This window comes from Argiope bruennichi, chromosome X1 (assembly GCF_947563725.1).
Source record: "Argiope bruennichi chromosome X1, qqArgBrue1.1, whole genome shotgun sequence".
Classification (NCBI taxonomy): Eukaryota; Metazoa; Arthropoda; class Arachnida; order Araneae; family Araneidae; genus Argiope; species Argiope bruennichi.
Window position 1 is genome coordinate 77655341 of NC_079162.1, and position 27016 is coordinate 77682356.

The following is a 27016-nucleotide window of genomic DNA, read 5'->3' on the forward strand; positions in this document are numbered from 1 at the left end:
CATTAACTTTTCAATATGTGCATACATGACCTCTTACAAGAACTTTTATGTGTAACAAGACTATGGAAATGCAAGATGAATACTAATGTATTCTTATGTTTTAAAATGTTTACGCATGCATGAGCAATGAGTTTTCTATTAATATATAGATTATCTGTTCCAAGTTTTATGGTTAATGAACTAAATGAAGTAAAATGATTTTCTTTTTTTCAGCTATGATCTACTTACTGACCTTGCGGTTTTTCTTCTTACTCATCACCTGCTCATTTCTAGTAGAATCAGGTAAAATATTATTTCATTTTATTGTAGCTAAGAGAACTTTTACTGAAAGCTGAAAATTATACGAAACTGAGAATGGGTGATGTGCTTTTAAGGATAAAAAGAATGTTTATTTTTTCAGCAATATTCTTATTGCATCGATAATATGTAACTAAAAATATATTTTTACAATTACAAAGTAACACTAAATAGATATTTTCAAATTTATTGGGCTAGTGAAAACAACTTTTCATAAATTATATTTATAGAAATTTCAGGCATTGTTGTTTTTTCAATAAAAATGTGGGATGTATTGCCCATAGATCTTCTTATAGTTAAAGTTATTAAAACAACATCAAGTATGTCGCAGAGTTTAAGCAGAGATTTAATTTTAAAAAGTAAATTATTCATCTATCAATGTTTCTTATTCAGTGCCAAATTGTAACACTGCTCCGTTAAAAAACAGAATTCAGTGAAGCAGCTTTGTTTGTTTTGATTAAATTCGAACTTTTTGAAACCATTACAGTTTAATTATCATTGAGAGAAAAGGAAGTGTAGTGTGTGTCATGTGAGGCTTGTGGCTTCTTTTTAATTGTAGATTAGCTTTTACTTCAATAAGTATAATGAAAACTCTATTAAAGAACCATCAATTGAAAGAAATGAAAGAGGCAATGAAGATATTTTATCTCTTCAAAGCTTAAAGATGACGTTGGTGTTACTTCATAAATCAAAGGTCAACATCGGCTGCTTGAGGTGGTCCTGGATGTATAGTCTTTGGAAACACTTCTGGCAGGTTGCTAACAAGAGTGTGAATGATAACACCGCTTTTGGCAAGGACAAAGCAGTTCGATGGAAAAGTTCAGCGTGTGTGGAATACATAATTTCACCTAATTATTTTAGAGGCTTGGACATCCAAGCTTAGAACTCAATGATCTGAATCGTGGGGGAGGGGTTAGGCCTTTCATTGCGTGTCAGATATCAAAAGGTGTTTAGTTAGTTCTGCTTTTTACGCGTTGGCTGCTACAGAAAAGATACGCTGCTGGCTTATTTATTCATAGTATTATAAATATTTACATATGAATATGAATGATCGACAAAAGTTGAAATGACGAAAATATACCTTATGAAAAGAGCTGTTATCAAAGATTAATTTTTTTCAAAATCTTTCATAGAACGGATAGGATCCTTTTCTTCTTTGGAGATGAAAGGACTCGTAACGTATTATTTGTCAAATCTTTGTTGGATGATCTGGGACTTAAAATGGTAGAAAATGACAAATAATTTTGAATATAGTTTTATTGAGCTTTGATGTATTTTAATTTGCCTAGAACTAAGCTTGATATTCTTAGTTAGAAACATATAGAGCTTCAATAAAACTTGCATGTCATTTTTTTAAAAATATTTTGTAAATATTTATGTATAAGAATCTTAATAGACAACTATATGAACAAATGTTTAATTCGCGAAATTTCTACTTAACATAAGAATGTTCCCCCAAAAAAATCAATCAATTCCGTATAGATTTTTCTGCTTTTCTGTTCTAGAGAAACTCCCTTCCGTTGCTAAGATATCTAGCTTTAAAGAAGTTTTATCCGTTTATGGATAGTTAGGTCATGAAAAATTTAGAAAAGCAAAGAAATATTCTTTTTCTTATTTTTCCTACAGAAAATTTATTGGAGTATCGATAAAAGAAAAAGATTTTTCTAACTACTTACACGTGTTTGGTAAATTTCAATTAGTTTTCTTTTAATACTAACTAATTGGTTGACAGCGTATACAATTTATTACTCTTAGTCATTAATCACAATATAAAGCAAGCTAAGCAATGATGAAGATTAATCATTTAATATACACCTGATTCTGTTTTAATAGGTTATGTATTTTAAATTAATACATTAAATTTTTTTTAAAAAATGAATATGATTAAATGTACATAAGAATGTAGAAATTTAAAAAAATTGTTTGTTAAAATTACGAAGAAAAGCTAATATTTATTCCGGCTTTTATGTTTTAAAATTTATTTTGTTATTTAAGTTATATTATTAAGTTCACAGCTTAGGTGTTATTTTCAGCTTATTGTAGTTAAATTTATAATTAATATTTTCAGTTTATCTTGCTTTTGTTGTTTTTTTGTGTATATTTTATTATTCAATAATACTATGTGATATTGAGTGAATTTTGAATTTAGCAAAACTAGTAGATAAAGAATCTTAATGCATGCTAAACTTGGTTTTTTTATTGAAAATTTCCCATTGTCCAATGAAAATTTTATAAATCAGCTTTAATGTATGCCAATGTTATTTTCAAATCTCCTTATTTTCCACTAAATCAGAATTCGTCTTTTTTATTTCGGTATTTTATTGTAAAATCAACATTTCTTTCGTTTTTATTCGTCCAGTTACATGATTTTCGATTTAATATTATTCTTATCTTATAAGACATCAAAACTTAGCATCTATATATTTTTTCATTGCATATTGCTTCAATTATTTTGTTAGAAGGGAAAATCATGAGATCACAATTTTCCGATATTCTCTTTCAATAATATCATTAAAAAATTTTGACAAATTTTCACAATTAGAAAATTACCCTTCCACATTTTTTAAACAATATAGAGGTGACCCGTGTAATGTGGCTTTAAGATTCCAAAAAATTATTGTATTATTCATATGTGTGTTAAGGCCACCTATGAGCCGAATGGTACGTTGCGTATAGTGTGGCGTTCCTAGAGAACCTGCGACGAATCTACAAGGTAAAATTTGCAAATCAACCACTTTCAAAGACCCCCTATTCTCCATTGGCGACTGATAAGGAATGACTGATGGCTCTCGCAGTGTTTTTCTCGTTCTCATGGTTCAAGATGAGTTCGTCATAAAAATAATTTTTTTAAGTAGCGAGCAAGCAGCTCGTGATCCATTGAGCTTGTTACATGCTTACTTTTATAAGGAATAAGAATGAAATTCAAGAAAGAAAAATTGGTTTTAAAAATTTAAAAACGCATTATTATATTTTTATAATTCAACTGAACATTTTTTTTTAATTGAAAGTAGGAACTAGCAATTAATATTAAATAATATTTTGTTTATCATTTTATCCTTTTTTATCATTTATTTATCATTTTTTGTTTATCATCGTTAAACATAAATGTATTTTTACCTTAATGAAAAATGGCACACTATACTCCACATTACTCTATTGATCTTAACAATCTCAAACAGAACCAGATCATATCACAGATATGATCGCACAGAACCAAATCAAATCACGGACATGATCGCACAGAACCAAATCAAATCACGGACATGATCACACAGAAGTCAAATCACAGACATGATACTCTTATCCTCTAGCTTTCTTCAGTGTTATCTTAAATTCCTTTCTGTAAATAATAACGCTTGCGATATCAAATTACTTATTTTGAGCAAAGAGAAATAAAAATTTCCTTTATATTGTAAATATAATGCTAAATACTTGTAAAATTCTCCTTTAAGCTTTATATTTTTTCAAGCGGGCAGTTCTTTATTTAAGATATATACATTAAACGTTAGTTAAGTTTATGACATTCTTCAAGTTTTTTATAGATTTGTTTAACTTTTTTTGTTTGCATCTACACCCATTGTTCATTAAATTGTAATGATATATTCCACGTACATATCATGCATATATCACTGGTGTAGTTCCTTATCATCAAATTTGCTCCTTCTATTTCTTTTGAGATTTATCAATTTCAGCGATTGTATTTATTAATTTATCATGTTCAACGATTGCTCAATGATTCAATTTTCTATTACTTCGATTAGATTCAATAAACTAATTTATTATTTGGGGATTTCTTATTATCTAGCCAAGTGAAATAGAAACTTGAGAAAAATTGTTTCTGAATTTAAACCATATATTTTTAGAGTTATAGTTATATATAGGTAGCTGATCAAGCTCCAATTTTCGTCAATACTTCACACACTATGTTTGAAATAAAAATCACCGTAATTAATCTTTGTTTTAGCGTAATATCAAAGGTCATATTGCAGTAAGACTTAAAATCATATTCATTTTTTATTTATATCTTATTTAGGCATTTTTGAAAAGTGAAAGAAAAAGCTGCATTTTTAAAATATTGTTTGGCATGGGAAATAATCCATGTACGAAGAATGCAAAATATTTTGCTTAAAGTATAATTTCTATAGTAATATAAGTATAATTCAAGTATAAGTATAAAGTATAATTCTTCAAGTATAATTTCAATGCTTATTTATACTTCCAAATCATGTTTTGGATAGTAGAAAAACATGCTTTTACAAAAAATAAAAAATAAAAAATTGTAAGTAAATAAACACTCTTTATTTCACAAATTTATTTTGACCGGAAAAATTAAAACAAGCGCATTTTTCAGTCAGTTTTTCTCAAATAAAGTAAAATATTGCTTTTACTTAGTATCTGTTTTCATCAGAAGATAAACTGATAAAGAAAAAAGAAATGCTTCTGTATAAGATTCTTTTTTTTTTCCAGAACGAAACATATAATCAAAATAAGGATGTATACGAAAACAACTAAATCAGAATAAACAATTTTTTTTTGTTCTATTTACTTTGCTCAATATTTCAAAATTAGTTTTTAAAAATAAATGAATAAATGTTTTTATAAAATGCATTTCCTTGAACTTGAAACAGCTACTTTAAAATATTTATTCCTAGTTAATTTCCCACTTAAAATGTTTATTCCTAAGCTGTTTACTGTTTAAAATTTCTCATTATATAAACAGCTTTCGTTACAGAAGAAGAAAAATTTTTTGCATAGTAATATTTTCTAGGAAATGTAATATCATGGCTGAAAATTTGTATTGAAATATATAAATATAAAACTTTGAGAATTAAACATCATTCTTTTGTTAATTCGTGTGAGCTTTCAAGTACTTATAAGATGTGCTATCATTACTTATTCTTATAAAAATTAAGATTCTTAAATTTATAATATTCTACTAATCTATTATTTCGATTATTATTATTTATATTAAGCGGTCTTTTTATATATATTTTTAACAAACCAACCAGGTTTCTAATTTTATAATTGTTTAATTTTTGTATTTCTAAATATTTTGAAGAAATTTTTTATAATCCCAAGAATTTTTTCACTTTATTTGTTTTTATTCCAATGACTTATTCATTTCACAATTAAGTATAAATTTTAAAGGATGTTTAACTTACTAATTGATTATTTACAACCCCTTAATTAAATAATTCCGTCAATCATTATAGCTAAATAATAATAAGTAAGTAATAAGTAATTTATAATAATTCCCAAAAGAATTTTAATTGACTTTAATTATACCTTTAAAAAACCGCTCTTATTGAACTTTCATTTTTATATAAATCAAGAAGTCGTCCTTCTTCATTTATTGTATTAGTTACTAATAATCCTTACCAAAATTACATTTATTCCTTTATATAAACCAAAGAATTGCAGAATTATGAATTCTTGTTATGACGGATCAATGGCGCAATTAGATTACATGAGATCCCGAAAAATGGTTAGGATGGGCCTTTCTATCGATCTTGGGGGACGAAAATACAAGGTGTCCCATAAGGTATGCAGCGTCTAATAGTTACAAATTCGAATAGAACACGCCAAGACGAGTATTTTGATGTATAACGTGTGGTATCCCCGAATACAGCGTCATAATCTAATTAAGGTATGAAGCTATCATCATAATACTTATCTTGACGTGTTCTATCCGAATCTGTAATATTAGTTATTGCATATCTTAAGGGACACCTTGTATTAGTCGCTATGTAGCTATTCAATTACAACACGTGGGAGCAGGACCATTTACGCCACTGGTAGGGATAAATATAGGGACTGATGAAAGTAAAATGATTTCGGAGTTTATCACCAAGACGAATAATAATTCATTTACAATATTATATTAAAATAATCTGATCTCCATATAACTTTTATTATTGGTAAGATAGAAAGTAACTTTGTTTAGGAAGTTTGTTAAAAACATAAATGTTTATTGTACATTCTAACGTTTCAACATTAAAAATTGGATATGGTTTCGGATTTCTGCATGATAAGAATAACGCGTGTTATTTTCCACTCTTACTGATTATACTTTGCCAAAGAATGCCATTCGTTTATAATTATTTTTAGTAAAATTCTTACAATTTTTTATATAAATTATAATAACCTGATTTTTCGAGTTCAAATATCCAAAATTGTTATAATCACATGAGATTCGCAATGGGAAACCCATTTTAGATTCCTTCTTTTATCAAATCCTTAATTAGATAAGATAAAACAGGGAAGAATATGAAATCAGGAGATAAATTATGCACATTTTGGCGGTCAATGTCCTTTTTTCAACCATCTTAAATGATATATTAATATGAGTTGTCTTTTCACATGGCCATAGTAGATATCATGTGCCTTGAGGTTAAAGTCTGCGTTCCTTCGAAAAGCGCACGAACTTAGACGGTCGATATCGCTGAAGCTGACAACTTTTACAAAACAAGTCACTGAGAACAAGAGCTTGAATACTAAATAGTTAATGAGTTGGGGTCATCTCAACAGTGAACTTCGAAAGGAGATCGTTTTTAGCAGAAACCGATTTGAATCTTGCACCGGTTTCACTTCACGATCCAAGTTGCACAGTTAATGAAAGTGTTACAGGGAATAAAAAACTGGATGAATGGATAATAAAGAACATGTAAAAGCTTTCTAATTCCAAATTATTTTCCAAATATTCTTGCGAATAAAGAGTTCTTAATTCAGCTTATTTGAAGTTAAACTATAATTTAACAAAAATTAAATTCTGAATTACGATATTCAATTGTAATAATTTTCCGCATCAAAGTAAATAAATTATCTTCGAATAAAAGTTAAAGGCTCAACAGTGTCTAATTATACACTTCAGAAATTAGATATTTAATAAATCAACATTGCGTTTATGGTTTTATGCTGGTTTCAAAATAACTGATTGGGAAAATGTTTAGTGTGATATTAATACTAGCTGGAGTGGTGCCTTCGAAACTTCAAGAGAAACTTTGTTTTGGGATATTGCGTTTATGTGTATGCAAAAGTAAAAATCTGATAGATTTAGCCAACAATTGGATATGGATCTCCGTTTAGATGCTATAGCGCAGCTTAGCCAAATGTGGCTCTTGCGCCAAAAAACCTCACAAATCAAATCAAAACCAATTTATATGTTAAACCTGTGTACCAATTTTTATTTATCTAGCTCTTAACATTTCCTCGTTATCGTGTTCATTTGTACTTCGGCAGCCGGACAGATAGACAGTCTTTGAATCGATTTCGTTCCAAATTTGATTTTTAAAAAATCTACAATTTTGTTATTATATCAAATACCAAATTTCATATGTCTAGCTCAAAGCAGTTTTGAGCTAACGTGTCACAAACAGACAGTCATAATTCCAAAAATATGCTTTTTGAACTCGGAGGTGTCTGCAACGCGAAGATTTATCAAAATCTCGAATTCAGATTTTTTTTTTTTTTGTGATTACAGTATTTTCTCTTCATTTACGTCGCATATGAGAAATTAAAAATGGCAATGTTTTTACCTTTGCTTTTTCCGATCGTGGTCAAGTTTGCTAATTTATGTATGGTTTCCACTGAACTTAGTTGCTGTAAGTTAAGTTTATGGTGTCCTTTCACCATTATAAACCTCACGTTCAAACTCCCAATTTAAATATTGTGTTTGTATCGCCCTGCTTTATGTTATATATGAGCCAAAAATAGCATTAACTAAAATAGCATTAACTTATTAACTAATTAACCATAATAAGCCTCTGAGCCAACTGTTTATATCGTGAGTTATAGGAAAAGAAAAAACTTTTAATAAATAATAACAATGAAATATACTTTTTCATGAGGCAGAAGAATTCGGAAGCCTAAAATCTCATTTAGTTGAATTAAACAGAAAAAGAAATGATGCATCAAGGTATTAATGAGTCCACTTCAAATTTGAATTTATAGAAAATTTCGTGAAGGCTCTGCGTTTCAAGTTCTTATGAGATTAGAACGGGCCTTAGGCTTTGACAAATCCACTTCATTTGGTTGCTGAAGAACTTTGAGATGTACATTTTGTATAGCATACTCAATAACAAATCTAGAGCGATATTCAAATCTACATCGGTTATCATCCAAATTTACTCTCCTATGCACATTAAGATTTATATTCTTAATATTAGGGCCCTGGAATTCAGATTTGTAGAAGACCTTACAAATCTATTTCTTTCAAGGTCTAATGAAAATATGATACATTACCGGCTTCCATAAATTCATTGCATTTGGTTGTTGAACAATTTTGAGACTCATTTGTATGATATGCGCCATAATAACATATATGGCAACAACAAGATTTCCAATGATATTCAAATCTACATTCTTGTGACTTACTATTTCAATTCAAAGGAATTCACTTGATACAGATTTACGATTGTGTTTCAGTAGATTAATGTGTTTTGATCGCACTTCATTTACCGATAGAGGAAGTGAACTCATCCGTATAGGATTATGATGCATAAATCGAGGTTCTTTTCAAAAAGTCTCGAGGTTCTATCATGTTGTTATCAACAAATCAGTTCTCAAGACATATAAAAAAACCCTTTGCCTTTCTCGGTTGACTTGTTTGGTTTTATAGAAGTCTACCATATCTCCAAACACTGGCATTGCATTGAACCCACTTTTATTGACTCATCAAAGAATTCGACGATCACTGATCGTTAAACTACGACATCGTAAAGAACTCAGCGTTCCGGATGGAATTTCGATTATTTATCGTGGATAACTAAAAAAAGTGAAAGACATTTCGACAAAGTAGTATTTAGAGTCATAAAAACACGAAACACAGATCATAAGAAATTGCGTGTCTCGGAAACGATTCTAAGCTTGCTACATATCATCAAATTGGTACCTTGAAGAGTTATTATCTCGTTAGACGAAGGGCAAAGTCCCTTTTCCAAACTTCTCACAGCATTTTATCTTTCGAAAAGCGCCGAAACAAAAACACTAGAGTGTATAAAAAGCTTTTTTAAACTTCTTTATTATTTTCTGATGACCTGTCTTTCCATGTTATTTATAAAATGGTATTTTTACCCTGAAGGCAACGATTAATGCATAATTAATGCATCCTTAAATAGTTGGGAAAGACTGACTGGAAGAACAATATATATAATATTAATGAGTTCGATAAATTAATGACCTGATCGTTAAAAATTGAACAAGGCCTAAATAAAACAAAACCGTTCAAGTTCCATATAGACTAATTAGAGGTACGCTTGCAAATTTCTGATGTCTGCATTAATATTAAGATTGAAATTGGAAATAATCAACTCTCGAAAATGGGGAGAAAAAACCCTGTCTATTAACAACTTCATATGAGCTTCGTAATTTGAAATCGGTTTAAGAATGTCTAAGCCATGATTCTGATCTAAGGAACAGCAAATTTTCATAAAACAATTTATAAAAGAGACGCTGCAAAAAAAAGTATTTTTACTGTTTATAGCTCTGAAAGCTGAAATAAATTATTTCAAAATCTATAACTGATTTCATTTATAATAAATAACGTAAGGTACGCAATAATATAGGATTTTTTTTCTCTTATTTATTCGAATTTACTTCCTGAAAATAAAATATACCTTTAAAATGAAAAAATAATTATTCTTTCGACAAATATCATATTCAAGTTGAAAATTTTCCGTAAATTCAAAATTAAAGAAGAAAAAATATTTAAATATTAGTATAAAATTAACCTTTTTCAACTAAATTGAAAATAATAAAAAAGGGTAATCTTAAAGCAGAATCCAATTCAATTTTTTTATTTCAAACTATTTATAAAATGTAGACAGAACAAAAACTTCATTAAAATGATAAAAAAAAATTAGACTTTGACAGTTTCCTTTATAAACTCAGAATTATAATTATAACTACTATTACGTTTCTGCAGCTTTAACTTATATATATTTTTTTCAGTTTTGTATTTTGTACATTATTTTTGTTAAGCATTATTTATATAAAATTTATATGCAGTTATCATGAGACTAATTCTACACACTTAATTCGTTGAGACGATTTTTTTGGCGATTTAAACAATGAAATATTAAGAAAAGATATTGAGATATTTTTCCTCTAAAAAAATTGACGAATCGAAATAATCGATGATTTGCTGTAAGATATTTCCGTTCATTAAATCATTTTTATATATTTTACTTTAAAAAATAAAGAATATATATATATATATATATATATATATATATATATATATATATAAATTTTGAGAAATATAAAAAAAGTATTGTTTAATTAAATATTCATTTAGAAGTCATACATTAAAGGAAAAATAATTGAAATATCATAAATTTTATTTATAAATTCTGCATTTAAATCATAAAACTATATTTTTAATAATACTTATAATTCAGTTTATTATGAGATAACAAAAATGAAGAATACACATTCTTTAAATTCGCAATAAAAGAAATTTTTAAGTCTTTATTTCAATTAAGTATAAATTTTTAAAAAACTTTATTAAAGAGATACTTAAATTTATATTTATTTCAACTTTTATCTTCGAAAAAATAGCTAGATTTTTTTTCTCTTTAAGATTAAAAAAATGGTCATTGTAATAAATACAGCTAAAAAAATCATATTAATTTTTGAAAGTTGAAAATATTTTTCCTTCAATCTTTTTTTATTTCAAAGAAATCTTGAAGATTCAGCGTTATCTAAAAGCCGAATCATGCCGAAGCAGAAAAAAAGTAATCTTTTCCCAAATGCTCAACAGAAGTTTTTATTCATTCGTTCTGATCAAGTTTGTAAAACAATTCTGATGCTAGATTAAACTTAAAAAGAAGCAATTTCGAAAAAAAAATTTTTTAGACATATTTTAAAAGATTCGGAAACTACCGCCTCTTTTTTTTCTGTAACAATATAAATAATTTATAATAGCATTTATTTGCAAGTTATACTCAGACTAATCTGGTTTGTTGCCATTATACAAATCTACCAGTTGCCTGTTTATTTGAGTTCAATAGCTCAAGTAACTTGCTGAATTTCAGTATTTTTTCTATGTATCATGGGATGTAGATTAGTCACTTTATGATGTTTATTTTTATTTAGTTGCAAAGATTGCGTAATGAGTGTGCGATACAAAAAATATCAACAAAGATATAACGTAACTACTTCCATTTTTGCTCTTATTCTTCTGCAAATGCAACATAAATCGTGGTTTTCTCTCTGAACCAAGCTAGGTTTTCAAACTTGTCTGCCAATTTTTTTGTTATCTTATAATAAACGGAAGCATAAATATTATTTAAAATACAATTTTATGAATTAAATTTAGAAGTTATGAAGGAAATTTATGACATTTCAATTATTCTTAATTTAATGTACGACTTCTAAATGAATATTTAATTAAACTATTAAATGCTTTTTATATTTCTCAAAATTTCTGATTCATTTAATTTTTGCCCTGGTCAGATCTCATATCAAAATTATTCGCTAGCATCAAATTTTATGATAGTCGTATATTGAAATAATTTTTAAAACATCCTTTTCTGAATTATTTTTTATTTAATATGTTATAAAATTTAAAGACTACAAACGAAATGTATCAAAAATACATTTTCTTACTTTGAAAGCAATTCTTCTAAAAAATCTTTATATTGCTTGCTAAAAAAATTATTTCATTTATTTTCATAAATGATTCCCGGTAACAACATGTGTTTATACAAGAATCTCTTGTTGGCATTGTAGAAACAAGTCACATAATGAGACCCTTGAGTTCAATAACTGATAAAACTAACTCCCAAAGTTTGAATATTTGTCTTCTTCGTTGATGAATGTAGATACATCTTGGAGTGATTTTCATCTCTACGTGACTGCAAAAGTTGCGTAATGAGTGCGCAACAAAAAGCCAAGGAAGACGTTCCAGAAATACTTCTATTTCTGCTTACCCGTGTGAAAAATGCCACATAAATCAAGGTTCTGTTCCCTGAACTAAGATTGGGTTTTCAAACCGGACTTTGACTGGCTATCTACTTCTTGTTGTTTCATAATAAATCGATAATTAGGATCCTGACATTCATTATATCCTTCAGCGATTTGTATCTCTTTGATTTCCTATACAAGTTGCGATCAAAACATATCATGACTCCGAGCCTTCTTGAAAATTAATGATTCTTCTGACGAATATTTCTGTTGCAACGCCTAACTTCTTGTAAAAAAATTAAATATTCTTGGAAAATCATCTAACTTTTAAAGGGAATGTATCATGCGTGGTAAAATGTTAATATGCTTAGAGGGAGTTTAAAAATCAACTGAAGAATTTTCGATGGGAGAATTTAGTTTTATCTGATGTTTCGATAATTACATAGATTTGACTTGATAAATTATTTTATTACATTAAATATTTCGATTAAGATTGGTACCGTAGTAATAAGCTGAAATGAAGGTCATGCATTGTTTATTAATAATTGTATTAATAAATAGCATATAACCTAAGACTTAATAATCAAGATGTTAAGATTTTAAGACAGTATAGTATAATTAATGCCTTATGCCTATAAAATAAATAAAAACGTTTTTATTTTTTAAATCTATCTATCAATTTTATCCATTTGATTATTTTATCTTATTATTTTATTTTATCTGATGTTTCGATAACTACATTGATTTGATATGATAAATTAATTTATCGAATTAATTATTTTGATTAAGATTGGTATCGTAGTAAATGAGCTGAAATGAAGGTTATGCATTGTTTATTAATAAATGTATTAGTAAATAGTATATAGCCTAAGACGTTATTATTCAAATGCTAAGATTTTAAAATAGTGTAACATAATAAAATTAATGCCGTATACTTATAAAATAAATAAAAATGTTTTTATGAATATAAACTCTTCTATATTACAATATACAACTTCTATATTACTATCTAAATATTTTTAAATAATCAGTAACAAATATCTATTAATTGTTGATGCAGTTTTTATTATTACGCTTCTTTTCTTATATTAAATAGTAAATAAAAAAATTTCTAATCATGTTTGTCATTTCAATCTATATTTTAAAATTTTGTGCTTATCTAATAGAAAATGGAAGAAATATAAATGTTGAAATCTAGTTAAAGTTTGAATTAAAGGCATTCATAATTAACGAAAATATTTTGGCTTTAATGCTCTTCGGGAAACAAAAATATTACATAGTATATTTTTCCCCTATGAGAATTCAATTTTTACAAGTATGTTAATATTGAAACAAATATTTAACAATAACACGATTAGTAGATCTTCCGTGCTGTTTCAGATGAAAATTTATTCCAGTTAAACTACTTTAAAACATGCTTTAAAAAAGAATTTGAATAAATTGAATTGAACTTATTTTTAATACTTTTACATAAGAATGTTATTTTTACCAGAAATATAAGCAATAATAATATAAGATTTTGACTCAGTAAATCTCAGACTAAAAATTATTTCAGTTCTATTTTTCAAAAAAGAATTTGAATCGAATGACTTCCTCTCCTTCTCGAAATCTCTTCTCTTTTTATACCAATTACCAACATCCGGAAAAAGTGAAGAAACTGAAAAAAAAAAATAATAAGATAAAGGAAATCACGAAGAAAGAACTAAAATGTGATGGAAAGGAGAAAAAAAAAGAAAAGAAAGAAAGAAAAATCTTTCTCGCTTTAAGTACAATGTATAGATAGGTAACTGCCCACTGAATGGCCGGTGCCTCGATTTCCGCAAGAAGCGTGCAGAGAAAAATGACCATCGCGGGGGATTGTTGCCCCTCCCTAGGAGTGCGTCCTATAGAGAAAAAGAATGAAAAAAAAAAAGGAATAACAATAAAAAAAATTTCTCCTAGAGCAATAAGTATCTGACCCGAGAGAGAAACAATAATGCGAGACGGCAAAATAGAAAAATGTGGAATAAAAAAAAAGAAGTCAAAGAACAGAGAAGTATTTCAAGGCCAAGGTGAAAGACCCTTCAAGCTATAAAATCCATAATTTCCACCCTTCTACTGATGGTTTAAGTAGAAAGATATTCGGCCAGAAAGACAAGATTGCTTTCTAGGAGGTGTGGAATTGCGAGGCATTAGTCTCCTCTCCTCCCCGCAGCTTAATTAAGGAATACACAAAACAATTCATTCCCCCACCTTGTCTTCCATGTCGCTTTAGATGCATTTTGTATCGTGGGACTACTTTGGCCCAAACATGTTTAATCGCTGATTTATTTACAGGCTTTTAGTAATGTAGTCGCATAATTTCCTCGTTTAATTGACTTGTTAGAGAGACTTATGTCCCCTTAGTTTTTTTCTTCAGATCATAAACTGCGGGGAAGTCAAAAGAAAGAATGCGATAAGTAATCTGTAACTTCTTTTCAAGCTGTAAAATTAATGGATGCAAATCTGACACTGGACGGTATAAATTAAGAATCCAGATTTAGTTGGTGTGGAGATTTGTTATTCTGGCTATTGTTTCGTGTCTTCCGTGCTCTTGCCATAAATTGTAAGGCGTTACTTGGTATGCAAAGAAATATATCATGTCTATTTTAGTTTTTGATCTTAAATGAAGCTGAAGTTTGGTATCATGTTCAATTTCTTTTATTGTAGCTCGCGCTCATTTCTTAAAGAATAAACTTGGAGCAATATGGGAAATATTTTCCGCAAAATAATTCAAAATACATTACATAAATATAAATGCGTACAAAAAATACAATAATCATGCCCATTTAAAAATATATTACATTTATATATAAATACAAATATGAGCGCTTATGTTTTAAAAATATTTGTTACTTTTTTTACATATTATTCTAATGCAAAATATAAATTGCTTATTTAATAATATATTTAAATTTTATTTATTGAAATATATAATATATTTTAATAAATAATATAAATTGCTTACTGTACTGTTTAATTCTGAAAGAAATAAATACATTTGTGATTTAAAGTAGATTCTTTTTTTTAAAATGACGTTTCGTTTTGTGAATATATACAGGGTGATCGGTAAATCTTTTAAAGCCATTGAATTCAATAGTATTCTCTTTCATACAGTTTTTCCTAAGTAACGACGAAGTGAAATTTAAGCAACGAAGACAGTAGACAATAATAATAATAATAAAATCTGAAAAACGCACTTGGGGGGTGGGGAAGGAAATTTGAGGATATGTTTTTCAATTTTTAAGTCGAAGCCTTCTCAAGTCACGAGAAGGTCATAACTTTAATCGCAAATATCTTCGCCTTTTGAGGGAAACTCCATGAAACTTTTTCCTGTGTTTTTATTATGGTATAGAGTACGTTTTCTAATTGAACTTTTTGATCAATTTCTTTTATTTTTTGAATTATTCTTTATGAGATTATAAAGGACTTTAAAATTTTTATTGGTTTCCTTCTTTAAGCTACTTACCTTAAATTTATATCTTGCAATTTACTGCTAATCTACCAGCAAAATATTTATGCAGAAATATAATAATTTCCTCTTTTTTAATTTGATAAAAAGTTAAATCATTGAAACAGTGTAGAGCTTTCATTGTTTAACTACAATATTTTATTTTATGAAATTAATGACTATGAATTAAAAAAATTTCATTAAAAAAACTACAGTTTCTATTACTTATAATTTCATATCTTTGTAGCTCCTGTTCAAGAATCTATTGGGCGGCAACCAAGGCAAAAAGGTAAGTTTTAATGTAAAGATTATATACGAAAAATTTATAAATCTTAATTGGTAATTAATTAAATTTTAATGGTTTATGAATGAAATGAAAATCCTTTTTACGATCTAAAAGTTTTACTTTAAAAGTTTTTGATATCAAGTATTGATCGTATTATCAGGCTTTCCAAACTATAAGAAAATTACTATTCAATAAAATATACCAATGTGCACTGTTTTATGCTATAAAATAACTAACATAAAATTGTAAGAGAATAGAACTTGCTGCAATAATCCTGATGAATTATAGATTAGAAGGCAAATCTTATTTTTTTCGGCACCATCAGATTATTTGATAATATGACGTGAAAATGAAAAATTTCAAATATATCTGCTAGATGTATTTGGCAAACATTTGTCATGTAAATCTATAATGGCAGCTGACTATTCATAGAAACTTAATAAGACTATACAATTGCGTGACATATGTACATAAGGTACATTATATTCCCAGTTCCATCAAACAGAAAAAAAATTTAAAAAATTGCAATTCAAATCTTCATTTTTGATAACCGAAAATGATGACTAATCCTATCATTTTCGGCTTAAAGCTGTGCATACAATGAAATAAATTTATAGTAGTAACTTTTTATGTGACTGATAACCATTTTATATTAATAATTAAAATCATTAATAATTTTTTGACATCCAGTTCAATAAAAATATTAAATTCTCGTCTCTGAACTAAGTAGAAAATTTAATCCCAGATATCGCATTTTGAATCTTGAAGTTAATGATGGAACTGAATAAATCTTCGATTAAAAATCGAGTAACACAATAAAACAAGTGTGCAACGGTAACTTTTCATGCGTTTGCTTATCTTTTTAAACCTAATAATTCCTTGGTAATTTCATGACATCTGTTCCCCCCATAGATATTACATTCCCATCTTTAAACCAAGTATAAAATTCAATTAAAAAAATATTGTAATTTGAATCTTGGTGTTTTTCATCTACAGGGTGTTATTACCTAAGTGATCATTATGATAATGGTGAAAGGATCGACACCAACGAGCCCTGCCTTAACTGCACCTGTCTCAATAGCATGCTTATGTGCTATCTCCGTATCTGCCCCTTTGTGAAGCCTGTTGGTGAGGAATGTATCATAGAAAGGGAAGAAGGAGACTGTTGCCCCAAGATTTGGTGCCCTGAAGGTAAAAATTTCTCTTATCTCGAACAATTTTAACCCTTTTAACTGCGAATGCTGCATTTCGTGACAGATAACGTTCATAATTGGAGATTTACTTTCTGCCTTATTCTGTTTAGCATTGATTTATTAAGCGACTAAAAGGCCTTAACAGGATAACAGCGTAACTTGGCTTTCTTTTCTTCTTGAAAGACAAATGAATAGTTGGAGAGATCTAGAAAGATTTATTGTTATAACTGTAATTTTCAGCTACTTAAAAACCTATTCATATTATTCTTTTGGATCATGATTCAATGTAAGATTGGGTCCACCTGTTACTTTAGAAAATGAAATTTTATTTTAGGAAAGAAAAGTTGGCTTGTGCAGGGAAAAGGGGGATAATACAACAACGGCAAAAAGAATATTTTAAAAGTGCTTGCAGTAGTTTTTAACTTCTAATAATGCAAAAGTATGGTCTGTAATTTTTATATAGTTGCACAGCTTTTATGAGATTATCTTAATTTTAGGTAGTATTTGATGCAGTTGAAGGCCTATATAGCAGTGAATTTACTGGAAATTAAATGTTTTAGAAAGTCCGTCATGTGAAAGAGCTTTAATCACTCAAGAGATTCTTTTTTAAGGAAAATAAAAGAGTTAGGAGATAATTCTAAAAAAGCACTTTATCTTATAAATTTATTTATTAAGGAATTAACATAAGATCTTCTTTATTTGAATTCGCTACATAAATTGTTTTAATGTAAGTTACAAATATATAAAGCGAATAACTTGCCTCTCCTTTTTGCCTCATCACTTTTTATAAAACGGTCTTCGAATGAGATACCCTCATTTATATATTTGACGGGCTACCGAATTATGTCTTGAAGCAGATTGTCTTGGGGAAAAAAAAAAAACAGATTTTGTCTTGAAACAAATTTCGAGAATAAATTCTCAGTAAGCATTTATGTTAAAATTGACTGGCACATGTTTCCCAGAAATCTCGACAGGGTTTTATCATATTTGGATGTCGTTCATTGCAATGTCAACTAATAAACATTCTTTCAAAAAATTTTATTTCCCTAATACTTTAAGTACTTAATTATCTTTTCATGCCAGCAAATATAAAAAAGTGTTTTCATGTTTTAAATTCTACCCTTTTCCAGCGTTTCTTGAATTTTTTCCCATGGGTATTTTTATTCTTGTTTAGAATAGAATCTCAGTATCATATTATCAAAAATCTAGCATTTTCTCTATGTTTTTGAAATCTAATATAGTCAAAAATGTCAAAAATTGTCTTAATGTGTTCTATGAAACCGATAGGAATATTCATAGAGTGTTACTGCAATATTGTCTTTGTAATTAGGAATTCGTATATTCACATCCTGATTCTTATCGTATATGCTTTGGATAGCCGTGCAGGATTTATGCACTGACACTGAACTTCCTCGAATCATTTTGTTAAAAAGTGCTATATTCAAACCTTGATTTTCTCATCTGACGAAAATTCTGCACTATAAAGTTTGCTCCTAGCATCCATTCTCAAACATCAAACAAATCAAAATCATTAAAACTACAGTTGATTTTTTTTTTATCTAACTTAACTTTAACATAAAATCCTTTAAATAATTAAAATGACATAAAGAAAGTAGGTTAAGCAACACATAAAGAACTATAACCAAATTAAATTAAATATTCTTTCTCTTAGTTTTTGATAAGTCATTTGTAGCTTAGAGCCATAAGAATAATATGAAAATTTTCAATTCAAAATATATAGCCATAAGGATAATTGATAATTATCAATTCAAAATATACAGAATCATTTCAAAATATATATAATACAATCAAATTTTATCAATTTCCACTTACTGACTTCGGGCCTTTATTTATAGAGATTAATTTTTTCCCTTCTTTCTTTAGGTTTTTTTTTTTCTTTTTTGTGAGCAGGTTTTACAAAATATGTTTTGTTATCTTCGCTAATGTGCTTCTCCGCGTAGCACGAATTATTTGTCAGATTTGATTTGCATCAAAATCAAGAATGTTGAACTTTGAGGGTTCTCACGACCGATAACATCTTCTTTGTGAGGCATGAATAAATTTCATTTTGTATTTATTCTATCAATATTTTCCAGAAACATTCTAGTCACATCTCAGTTTTCCCTTGTTCAGTCTGAAGAATGGGGCGTTATTCATTACCTAATAATCTGGTTTGCCACTCTTGTCTAGTATGTAGGCGGATCTATTATTTTTTTATTGAGGTAGTCATTCAAACCTGTTAACACCTGTTGGCTGGCCTGGGGAGTGCCTGAAGCGAATAAAGATCCAGACGTGTCTACTCATATTCACGCCTGCATCCGCCCATTATAATGCATTTTGGTCAGGATGTCTCGAAGGCAGATTTGATTACTAAAACTTTTTTTCTGAGTTAGATGAGTAGGCTGCCGAGTAAAAGCAATATCAAAATAGATCTAAGTTGATTCAGTTTATATTATTTTATTTTTTAGATTTACGCCCTGATTTAAAACTATTCATCGATTTATCAAAGTCTATTTTTTTCTATTATATGAAAATATTTTTAACATTTAACATTTGACAATGATATTTTGATGAATGTCAGCAATTTATGCTTCTTTGTCCTAAAAACATATTTTTGAAATTATATCCCTATGTCTTTGTACACGTAAGTACAATAACCCAACAGCGGTATCGTTTCGTGGTCCTTACAATAAAATTTTAGGTTTCGTTTAGATTTTGGATTCATTCAAAGAAAACTTTTGTTTATCAGTCCCCGTATATGATAACTTAAAGACTTACCCAGGTAGATAAATGAAATTTGACTATTTATCTTTATATCAAAACTATCGTAACTTATTTCATATTGTGAACTAAACCCATTAAATATTGCATTATCTGTTTATTTATCTGTTCGTGTGATAGATAACACGATAACTCAAAAACGGAATGAAACTTTTTTTTTTGATTATATAACACGATAATTCAAAAACGGAATGAAACTTTTTCTTTTTTTGATAAGATAACACGATAACTCAAAAACGGAATGAAACTTTTTCTTTTTTTGATAAGATAACACGATAACTCAAAAACGGAATGAAACTTTTTCTTTTTTTTGATAATTTGCATCAACACACTATGAGCTCAAAATCTGTGAATGTTCTTAATTAGTTCCATACAGTTACTATTACTACTTGGATGTTTCTTAAGATTTCAAGCACATCACAAATGTACATAATTTGCTTCACTGTAGAAGTTTTTCAGATATATCGTCACTGTTAATATCAAAATTGTGTATATCGCGTCCATCGAAAAAAATTTTATTGGTAGTAAACACATATATTAATAAACTACGTCTGCTCTAAAAGTGATTGTATACAGTAACTGATTGTTATAGTTTGTGGCTTCAACCGTTACATCAAAATCTCCTATGTTTGACTGAGTCGATTTTAATTTACGGCATTTTGATACAGCTTTGACGTATATCTTCTTTTCTTATATAATATATTGCTTTAGAAATGAAATGCCAGCATGTATATATAACTTACTTATCACTGGCATTCAGATTAATATTACTTTTCTGCCTAGTAAATGAGAATTATGTTATGTGTCCGAATGTACTAAAGGAATAGTATATAGTAAAAAAGGAAACATTTTCTCTGCTACTTAAAAGGCTTAGCTCTGTGTACATGGCGCTAAATTATGTTAGCTTCAAAACTCTCTTGAAAAAAAAAATTCAATTGTTCTATTCAGTAAATGTGAGCCTGTATCACATAACAATATTCGCACGATGAAAAAAACGAATCTATTTAGAATTGTTACATTCCTTTTGAATGTTTACATTGATTACTCACATGTTATGATAAAATGAATAATTATTTATCTTAAAAGAGGTGGTGTATGTACCTGTCAACATAGTGCACAGGAATCTGAAATTCTTCTTGACTGACGTACTTATCAGTTTTCTGTCAATTACTTGGACATGAGACTTCAGATAATGTTAAGACAGTAGTGACATATTAAAAACTTTAAATTAGAACAATGTTTGAACAATACTTGATATGAATTAGGAATGAAATCACCTACAGTCACTGTCTAAAGACTTGTCCATACTGATTATAAGGACTAGAACTCTCTGCCTCTACCATAAAAGTAAAATCCGTTGGTGAGTCCGTCATAGAATCGGATATTTTAATGGCATTGGGCATTTCTTTTCAGGCTAAACTGATTTAAAAACATTAATAAGAGAGTGAGTCTCTTATCATCTAGAAATATATTAAATCATTGAATGTTCCAAGAATGTCAAGAGACAAATAAGATTATTTGATTAATGAGACATTTAATTTGGAATAAAGAAACAATTACTAAGGAGCATTAAGTAAGTTACATAATACGAAAAATTCTTATGTCCATTCTTCTTCAATAAATATGACACGAATTAAAATTTGTTTCTAATATAAAAAAAGAAAAGAATGAAGAATTTTTTAATGTTAATTATATATAATTCATCGCAATAAATTTAACAAAAGCTTAATAATTATTAAAATAGAAGGGATAGCTATAAATTAAAAACAATAAAATTAAAGTACAACGTTTGTGGGTAAAATAACAATAAATGAAAAAGTATTTATAAAAATATTGATAGAAAAAGAAGCTATATTTGATGCAGTAGCTTAATAAAATTAATAGTAAAGAAATTAAGAGATAGCCTTATGAAAAACATACCATTTTTATAATAAAAGAAAGCATTGCGAAAAGAAAAACAAGTACTTTTTTGTTTTGTTCCAATGTAGACATTTTTCATTGTTACTTGCTAACTTTAAAAAATCTTTTTCAGTGATTAAAAACAAAGAGAACACCCCGAAAATAAGTGAAAAAAGGAAGCAACAACCAGGTGAGTTCAAAGAAAGTTGTATAAATTTTTAATCATCTTGATGCTTTATATTTTTACTTTTGAGCTAAGGAAACTATAAAATTAACAATAAACGGCTCACGTTTAATTAAATTTTATCATAAGTTAAAACAAATATTTTATGAATAAAAGCCTCATTTTATTTTATGTGCAATTCATGAAATTTATAAAATGAAATAACATTAAATTTCTGGTTTGCTGAATGAATCAGGAATAATATTTTTATCAAAAGAAATATTTAGAGCATCGTTAGTATTAATTTGTAGTCAAGCGATGATCATCAAGTGTTCGAATGAATTTAATTTTGGAAATCATTGCGCATTATGTATTAGAGGGAAATTTGACATCACAACGTAAAACAGCGTATGCACAATTATATTTGTCATGTGACTGTGATGTCACGTGAAATCTTGCCAAGTGATTTCATTAAGCTCTTATCAAATTTAAGAAAACAATTAAAAAGCTTCAATACATACCAGAAATACTTTTAGAATCATACCAACGATGAATTTTTTTAATTTGCAATTAAATAGATGGACAATTTGTCGAGATATGCCTAGATTTGCTACGATTTAATCGGTTTATGCTTTCACAAAGTGCTTTTTCTCTAATTTTCATTACTTCCCTTTTCGGCAGATGGTTTGTTATCTCGATGTTTAAAATTACAGTAGAAATAAACTATTTATCATCGAAAGATTTGAGTATATTTTTAAGTTTCAACTGCACCTGCTTAATCGTTTGCTTTTTATTTTTTATACTAGCCTAAAAAACTACGATTTTGTTTTTACGGAAGCGCCATTGTTTCTCTTCTTAATTTATAGTATTAGATACGGCTTGTCATTTTTACAAAATTAAATTACATTTGTTTTTTCTCAGATGCGTCATATTGAAATATCAACAGTAATTTTTCCTTCTTTAATATTAAAATAGTGTTTCTTATTATGCTGAATATAAAAAATTTAATCTAAAAACAAAATTGTTTTAGAATTGCATGTAGTTTAACTCCTTTAATAAAAGAAAAATAAAATTAACCAACGCCGTTATGGTAATTTTAGAGGAATACATTCAGGAACAACAGCAAAAGCATAAAAATTATGTGCTTAGAGCGTTTCATTGAATTCTTGAATAATTTTATAATCTTTTAAACTTAAAGAATGAAGCATACTAAATCAAACAATTAAATAGGTAAAATTTTTGTCTTCTGGTTTGTCCTCGTTTTAAAGCTCAGGAATTATTTTAAAATCTGAAAAGATTCCGTTACGAAACAGACAAAACGTACATATATTTTCTTTTTCTATTTTATTGTGGTTATCCACCCAAAAGTATTTGTTGGAAAACAAATAATTTTTCTTAGGGATTTTTATTCTAATCAATGATCACTTGTTCATTTATTCTATATTTATTTTCAGGTTGTTACTTGGATGACAAATTCTACTCTGACGGAGCCATGTTACCGCATGATCCAAAACGACCTTGTGAAGTATGTTACTGCATTCGAAACAGTACAGCTTGCGTAATGCAAGAATGTGAACTCAAAGTTGATGGATGCTTTCCGATATATAAGGAGGGTCAATGTTGCCCTTGCCGATACAATTGTAGTGAGTATTAAAAGTTTTTTCTGACGATATCCCGTCAATTCTTTTTTCATTTCCCTTTCCAACTAATGAAATCTTATTTTTCTCTGTATTATTTTATTTCCAGCTTACGAAGAAGCAACCCCAACCCCACCTGGTGTAACTCTTACGGACTTGGCAGGTATGTCTTCTAGAATAGTTTAAAAAATCTATCAAAATTATTTATGCATATCTCAAAATAGAAAGACATTATTTAATAGCACATCAAACTAGAGACCGATTTGTTAACACTTAGTCTGACACATGAGTCACCTGTGATTCACACCTGCTATCTAATTAGTTAATATATTTTATCTAATTAGATGAACTACAGTTAAGAAATACTAAAGAAGGGGTCATCTGAATAGATAGATCTGAATCACAGATGTAAATCATGGCAGCATATGTGTTCAAGATGAATAGACATCAATGCTATGTGTCATTGATTTCAATGAAAGGATGAGTTTTTAGTGAATTATGTTCATTTTTTATTATGTTAATAACATTTTATTTCTATTGTAGGTGGAATGAATTAAAGTATCTAAATTAAATTTTAAAAAATAGCTTTGAAAAACGGAATGCGTGCTACCAGAAAACTGGACAGTTATATGAATACTGCAGTACTCTCATTTACTATCCGTCTTTAATGTCCTCTCTTCTCTTTCAACACTTTTATTGACATCTTTGTATTTTCAAATCACATATGTTTGCAATTTCGCATTATTTACATTTTCTTCAAATTTACACCAATATTACTTTGTGTCCTTGAAAAGAATAAAAGGCTTAATATTGTATAATAAATATATATGTGTACCATTGAATATCATTTTTAATTTATTATGTTCTCTAGAGCTGAAGAACTTTTAATGATGTTCATTAGTTCTCCTGCAAAAAGTTAGAGAATATTTTCTATGTTCAGAGTTTTAATCTTTTTTTGGACCTGAAATTCAAATCTATATATTTTTCTTCAAAGATCAATGCACTTACCTATAGCTCATTGACCTTCAATTAACTAATTTTATCTGATATTTTCGGAAAATCAAAAGGCGACTAATTGACTTTTCTCTAATGCATTTCCTTTGTGTTAAATTTCAACTTCCTAAGCTATTTAAATAATAGAAAACTTTAATGCATAAATGTTATTTTGCAAATACAATTCCAAGAAATCTAGTCAGATAATTTGTTTTCGAAGAAATAAATTTAGCAAGTAATTTGCTTTATTCAAAGAAACGTTTTTGAGAATTTCATAAATTAATGTTTTCTGTGAGAAACTGAGCAGTTCTGAAATTTTTCTCATAAACTTCTGAAAGCAATTTGATAAGCGTCCAACCATTAAACAACGTCAACTCTAGGAAGAAAACTATTTTTCTTTTCTAAAGGGGAATGACTGATTTAAAATTGTTAAATCCAAATAGTTTATTGATTAGAGCATCATTTTCTGTGTATAAGACACCAGAATAATTTCATTCTTACGTCGGTTTCCTTTGAGAGAAATAATACCATCATTTTTATAGAAGGAATGGTAAACCAGAAAATTGTGAAGAACCAGAACGAATATAAAATGAGTATATATGTTTTTTTTTCTTCTTTTTTTTTCTTTTTTTCTTCTTCTTTTTTTTTTTTTGCGTGGTTATTATTGGCATCGAAGCACATTTTCAGCAACACGTATGAAAGAACAAAAAGTTTAAACCATAACAGTGAATTCGAGTTTTTAATAAGAATATTATCTGAAAATTGAAACAACTGAGATGGAAATAAATATATAATCTTCTCAAGATTTTTATGCTAATAATCCGAATACGGCGGGGGTAAAATTATACCGGGAAATCACACAATTTAAGCAGCATATTTACGTACTGAAAACAATAACCGAATAATAATACTTCAAAAACAAGATGTTTAAAACAATTCTGAAAAACACAACGATGTGTGAGGTCAGTGCAAGTTATTTACTTGTTATTTCTAATATCAAAGCTATTTGAATAAATATAAAGATAAAATTGTAGCTTTGAAAACTCTTAATACAAACACAACAGGAGAGTTCTTAAAAAAACACTGCAGACATCGCACGCAGGTGGGCTTGTAAAATAAAAAAGAAAATGAAAAAGTGAGGGAATGAGAAAAGAGAGACAGAGAATGCAAGTATGTTTTCTTTTTTGCTTTAGATTTATAGAAAGAGTCATCTAGCAACTCAAGCGTACCTGATGACTTTAAAATCGAAAACCACAAGTGTGAAGGAAAAAAAAAATTATGTTAAGTGCTCTTTGAGATTTTTCGATCGTAAAAATACTAATATGCAAAGATCTATCATAACAAAATATCCATTTTTGAAGTTTATTTTTTTATGTTACATTTTCTTCTGATTTTTCGTATGCTAAGTTTTTATTTAGGTTGCTTATTACAATAACACAATTATTACTTCTGCAAGGCTATTTCTGACTGAGAGTTCCATAGGAATAAAGGAGATTAAAGCTGATAATTAGAACAATTTGTCCAGATCGGCGAAAACAAATGGATTAACAACTATTTAAAGAAGAGGCGAAAGAAACGAATTATTAAAAATATACAAGTGGATATAAATAAAAACAAATAAAGTACTTTAGGTAGCGGAGCAGAGAATGTGGAATTCACAAAGAATAAATTTAATTGGAAATTTAAATCTTCTTTTCTTTTTCTTTTGAACTAAGTAAAGGAATAATTGGAGCATAAAGTAGAATAAGTATTAAATAAAAATGATATAAAAAATAGACACTTTTAAATTTTGAAAATCTTTATAATTTCTCAAGCGTGAAGAGTCGAGAAAGTTACATTGCTTAATCAAGAATAGGAATTGGGGGAGAAGTGATTAAAAGAAAAGATTAAAATGCGTTAAGATTCAATCTAAATCTTTTATATTTTTTACTATTATTCTAATAGCTAAATTAATATTCCAGATCTGATATTCTTTCTGCACAATCTGACTGTATTTGATCAGCGTTCTGGTGATCAATAACCTAAATTTGAAATGATTATTTTGAGACATGCATTAAATTGTAGTTTGAACTGACCTCGAAATTCCCATTTAGCGAAAAAATTCGATCAGGGTTGCAAATGTAGTGAGGTTAAGTTTTGATCGAGTTAGATAAATGTTCCGTTTTGAATCCACGTGAAAGCTATTTTGGGACTATGTAATAATTTTAATACCTATTCAGAGATAAACGACCTTAAGGTGATAGTACCTTTCCATATTTTAAAAACATACCAGCAGGAGGAATTTTAATTTTTAATGGATTTAGTGCGCGATAGATCCGGTCTAAAACATGCGGCTTTTACAAGGTCAGCACGACCAGTAGCTGAAAAAGGGGCGGGGGGTAACCAGTTTTAAGG

General features: G+C 28.2%; 1 protein-coding gene across 1 annotated transcript in view; it reads left to right on the forward strand.

The window, feature by feature from the left end:
• LOC129959293 (serine-rich adhesin for platelets-like) overlaps nt 1-27016 on the forward strand; it is an 83995-nt gene that overhangs the window by 8882 nt on the left and 48097 nt on the right. Inside the window, exons 2-7 of the mRNA XM_056072113.1 lie at nt 214-282; nt 15918-15959; nt 16953-17147; nt 21963-22019; nt 23447-23635; nt 23739-23792. Coding sequence (XP_055928088.1) covers nt 216-282; nt 15918-15959; nt 16953-17147; nt 21963-22019; nt 23447-23635; nt 23739-23792 — 604 coding nt within the window. The 5' untranslated portion in view covers nt 214-215. The remainder of the gene's footprint in view (nt 1-213; nt 283-15917; nt 15960-16952; nt 17148-21962; nt 22020-23446; nt 23636-23738; nt 23793-27016) is intronic.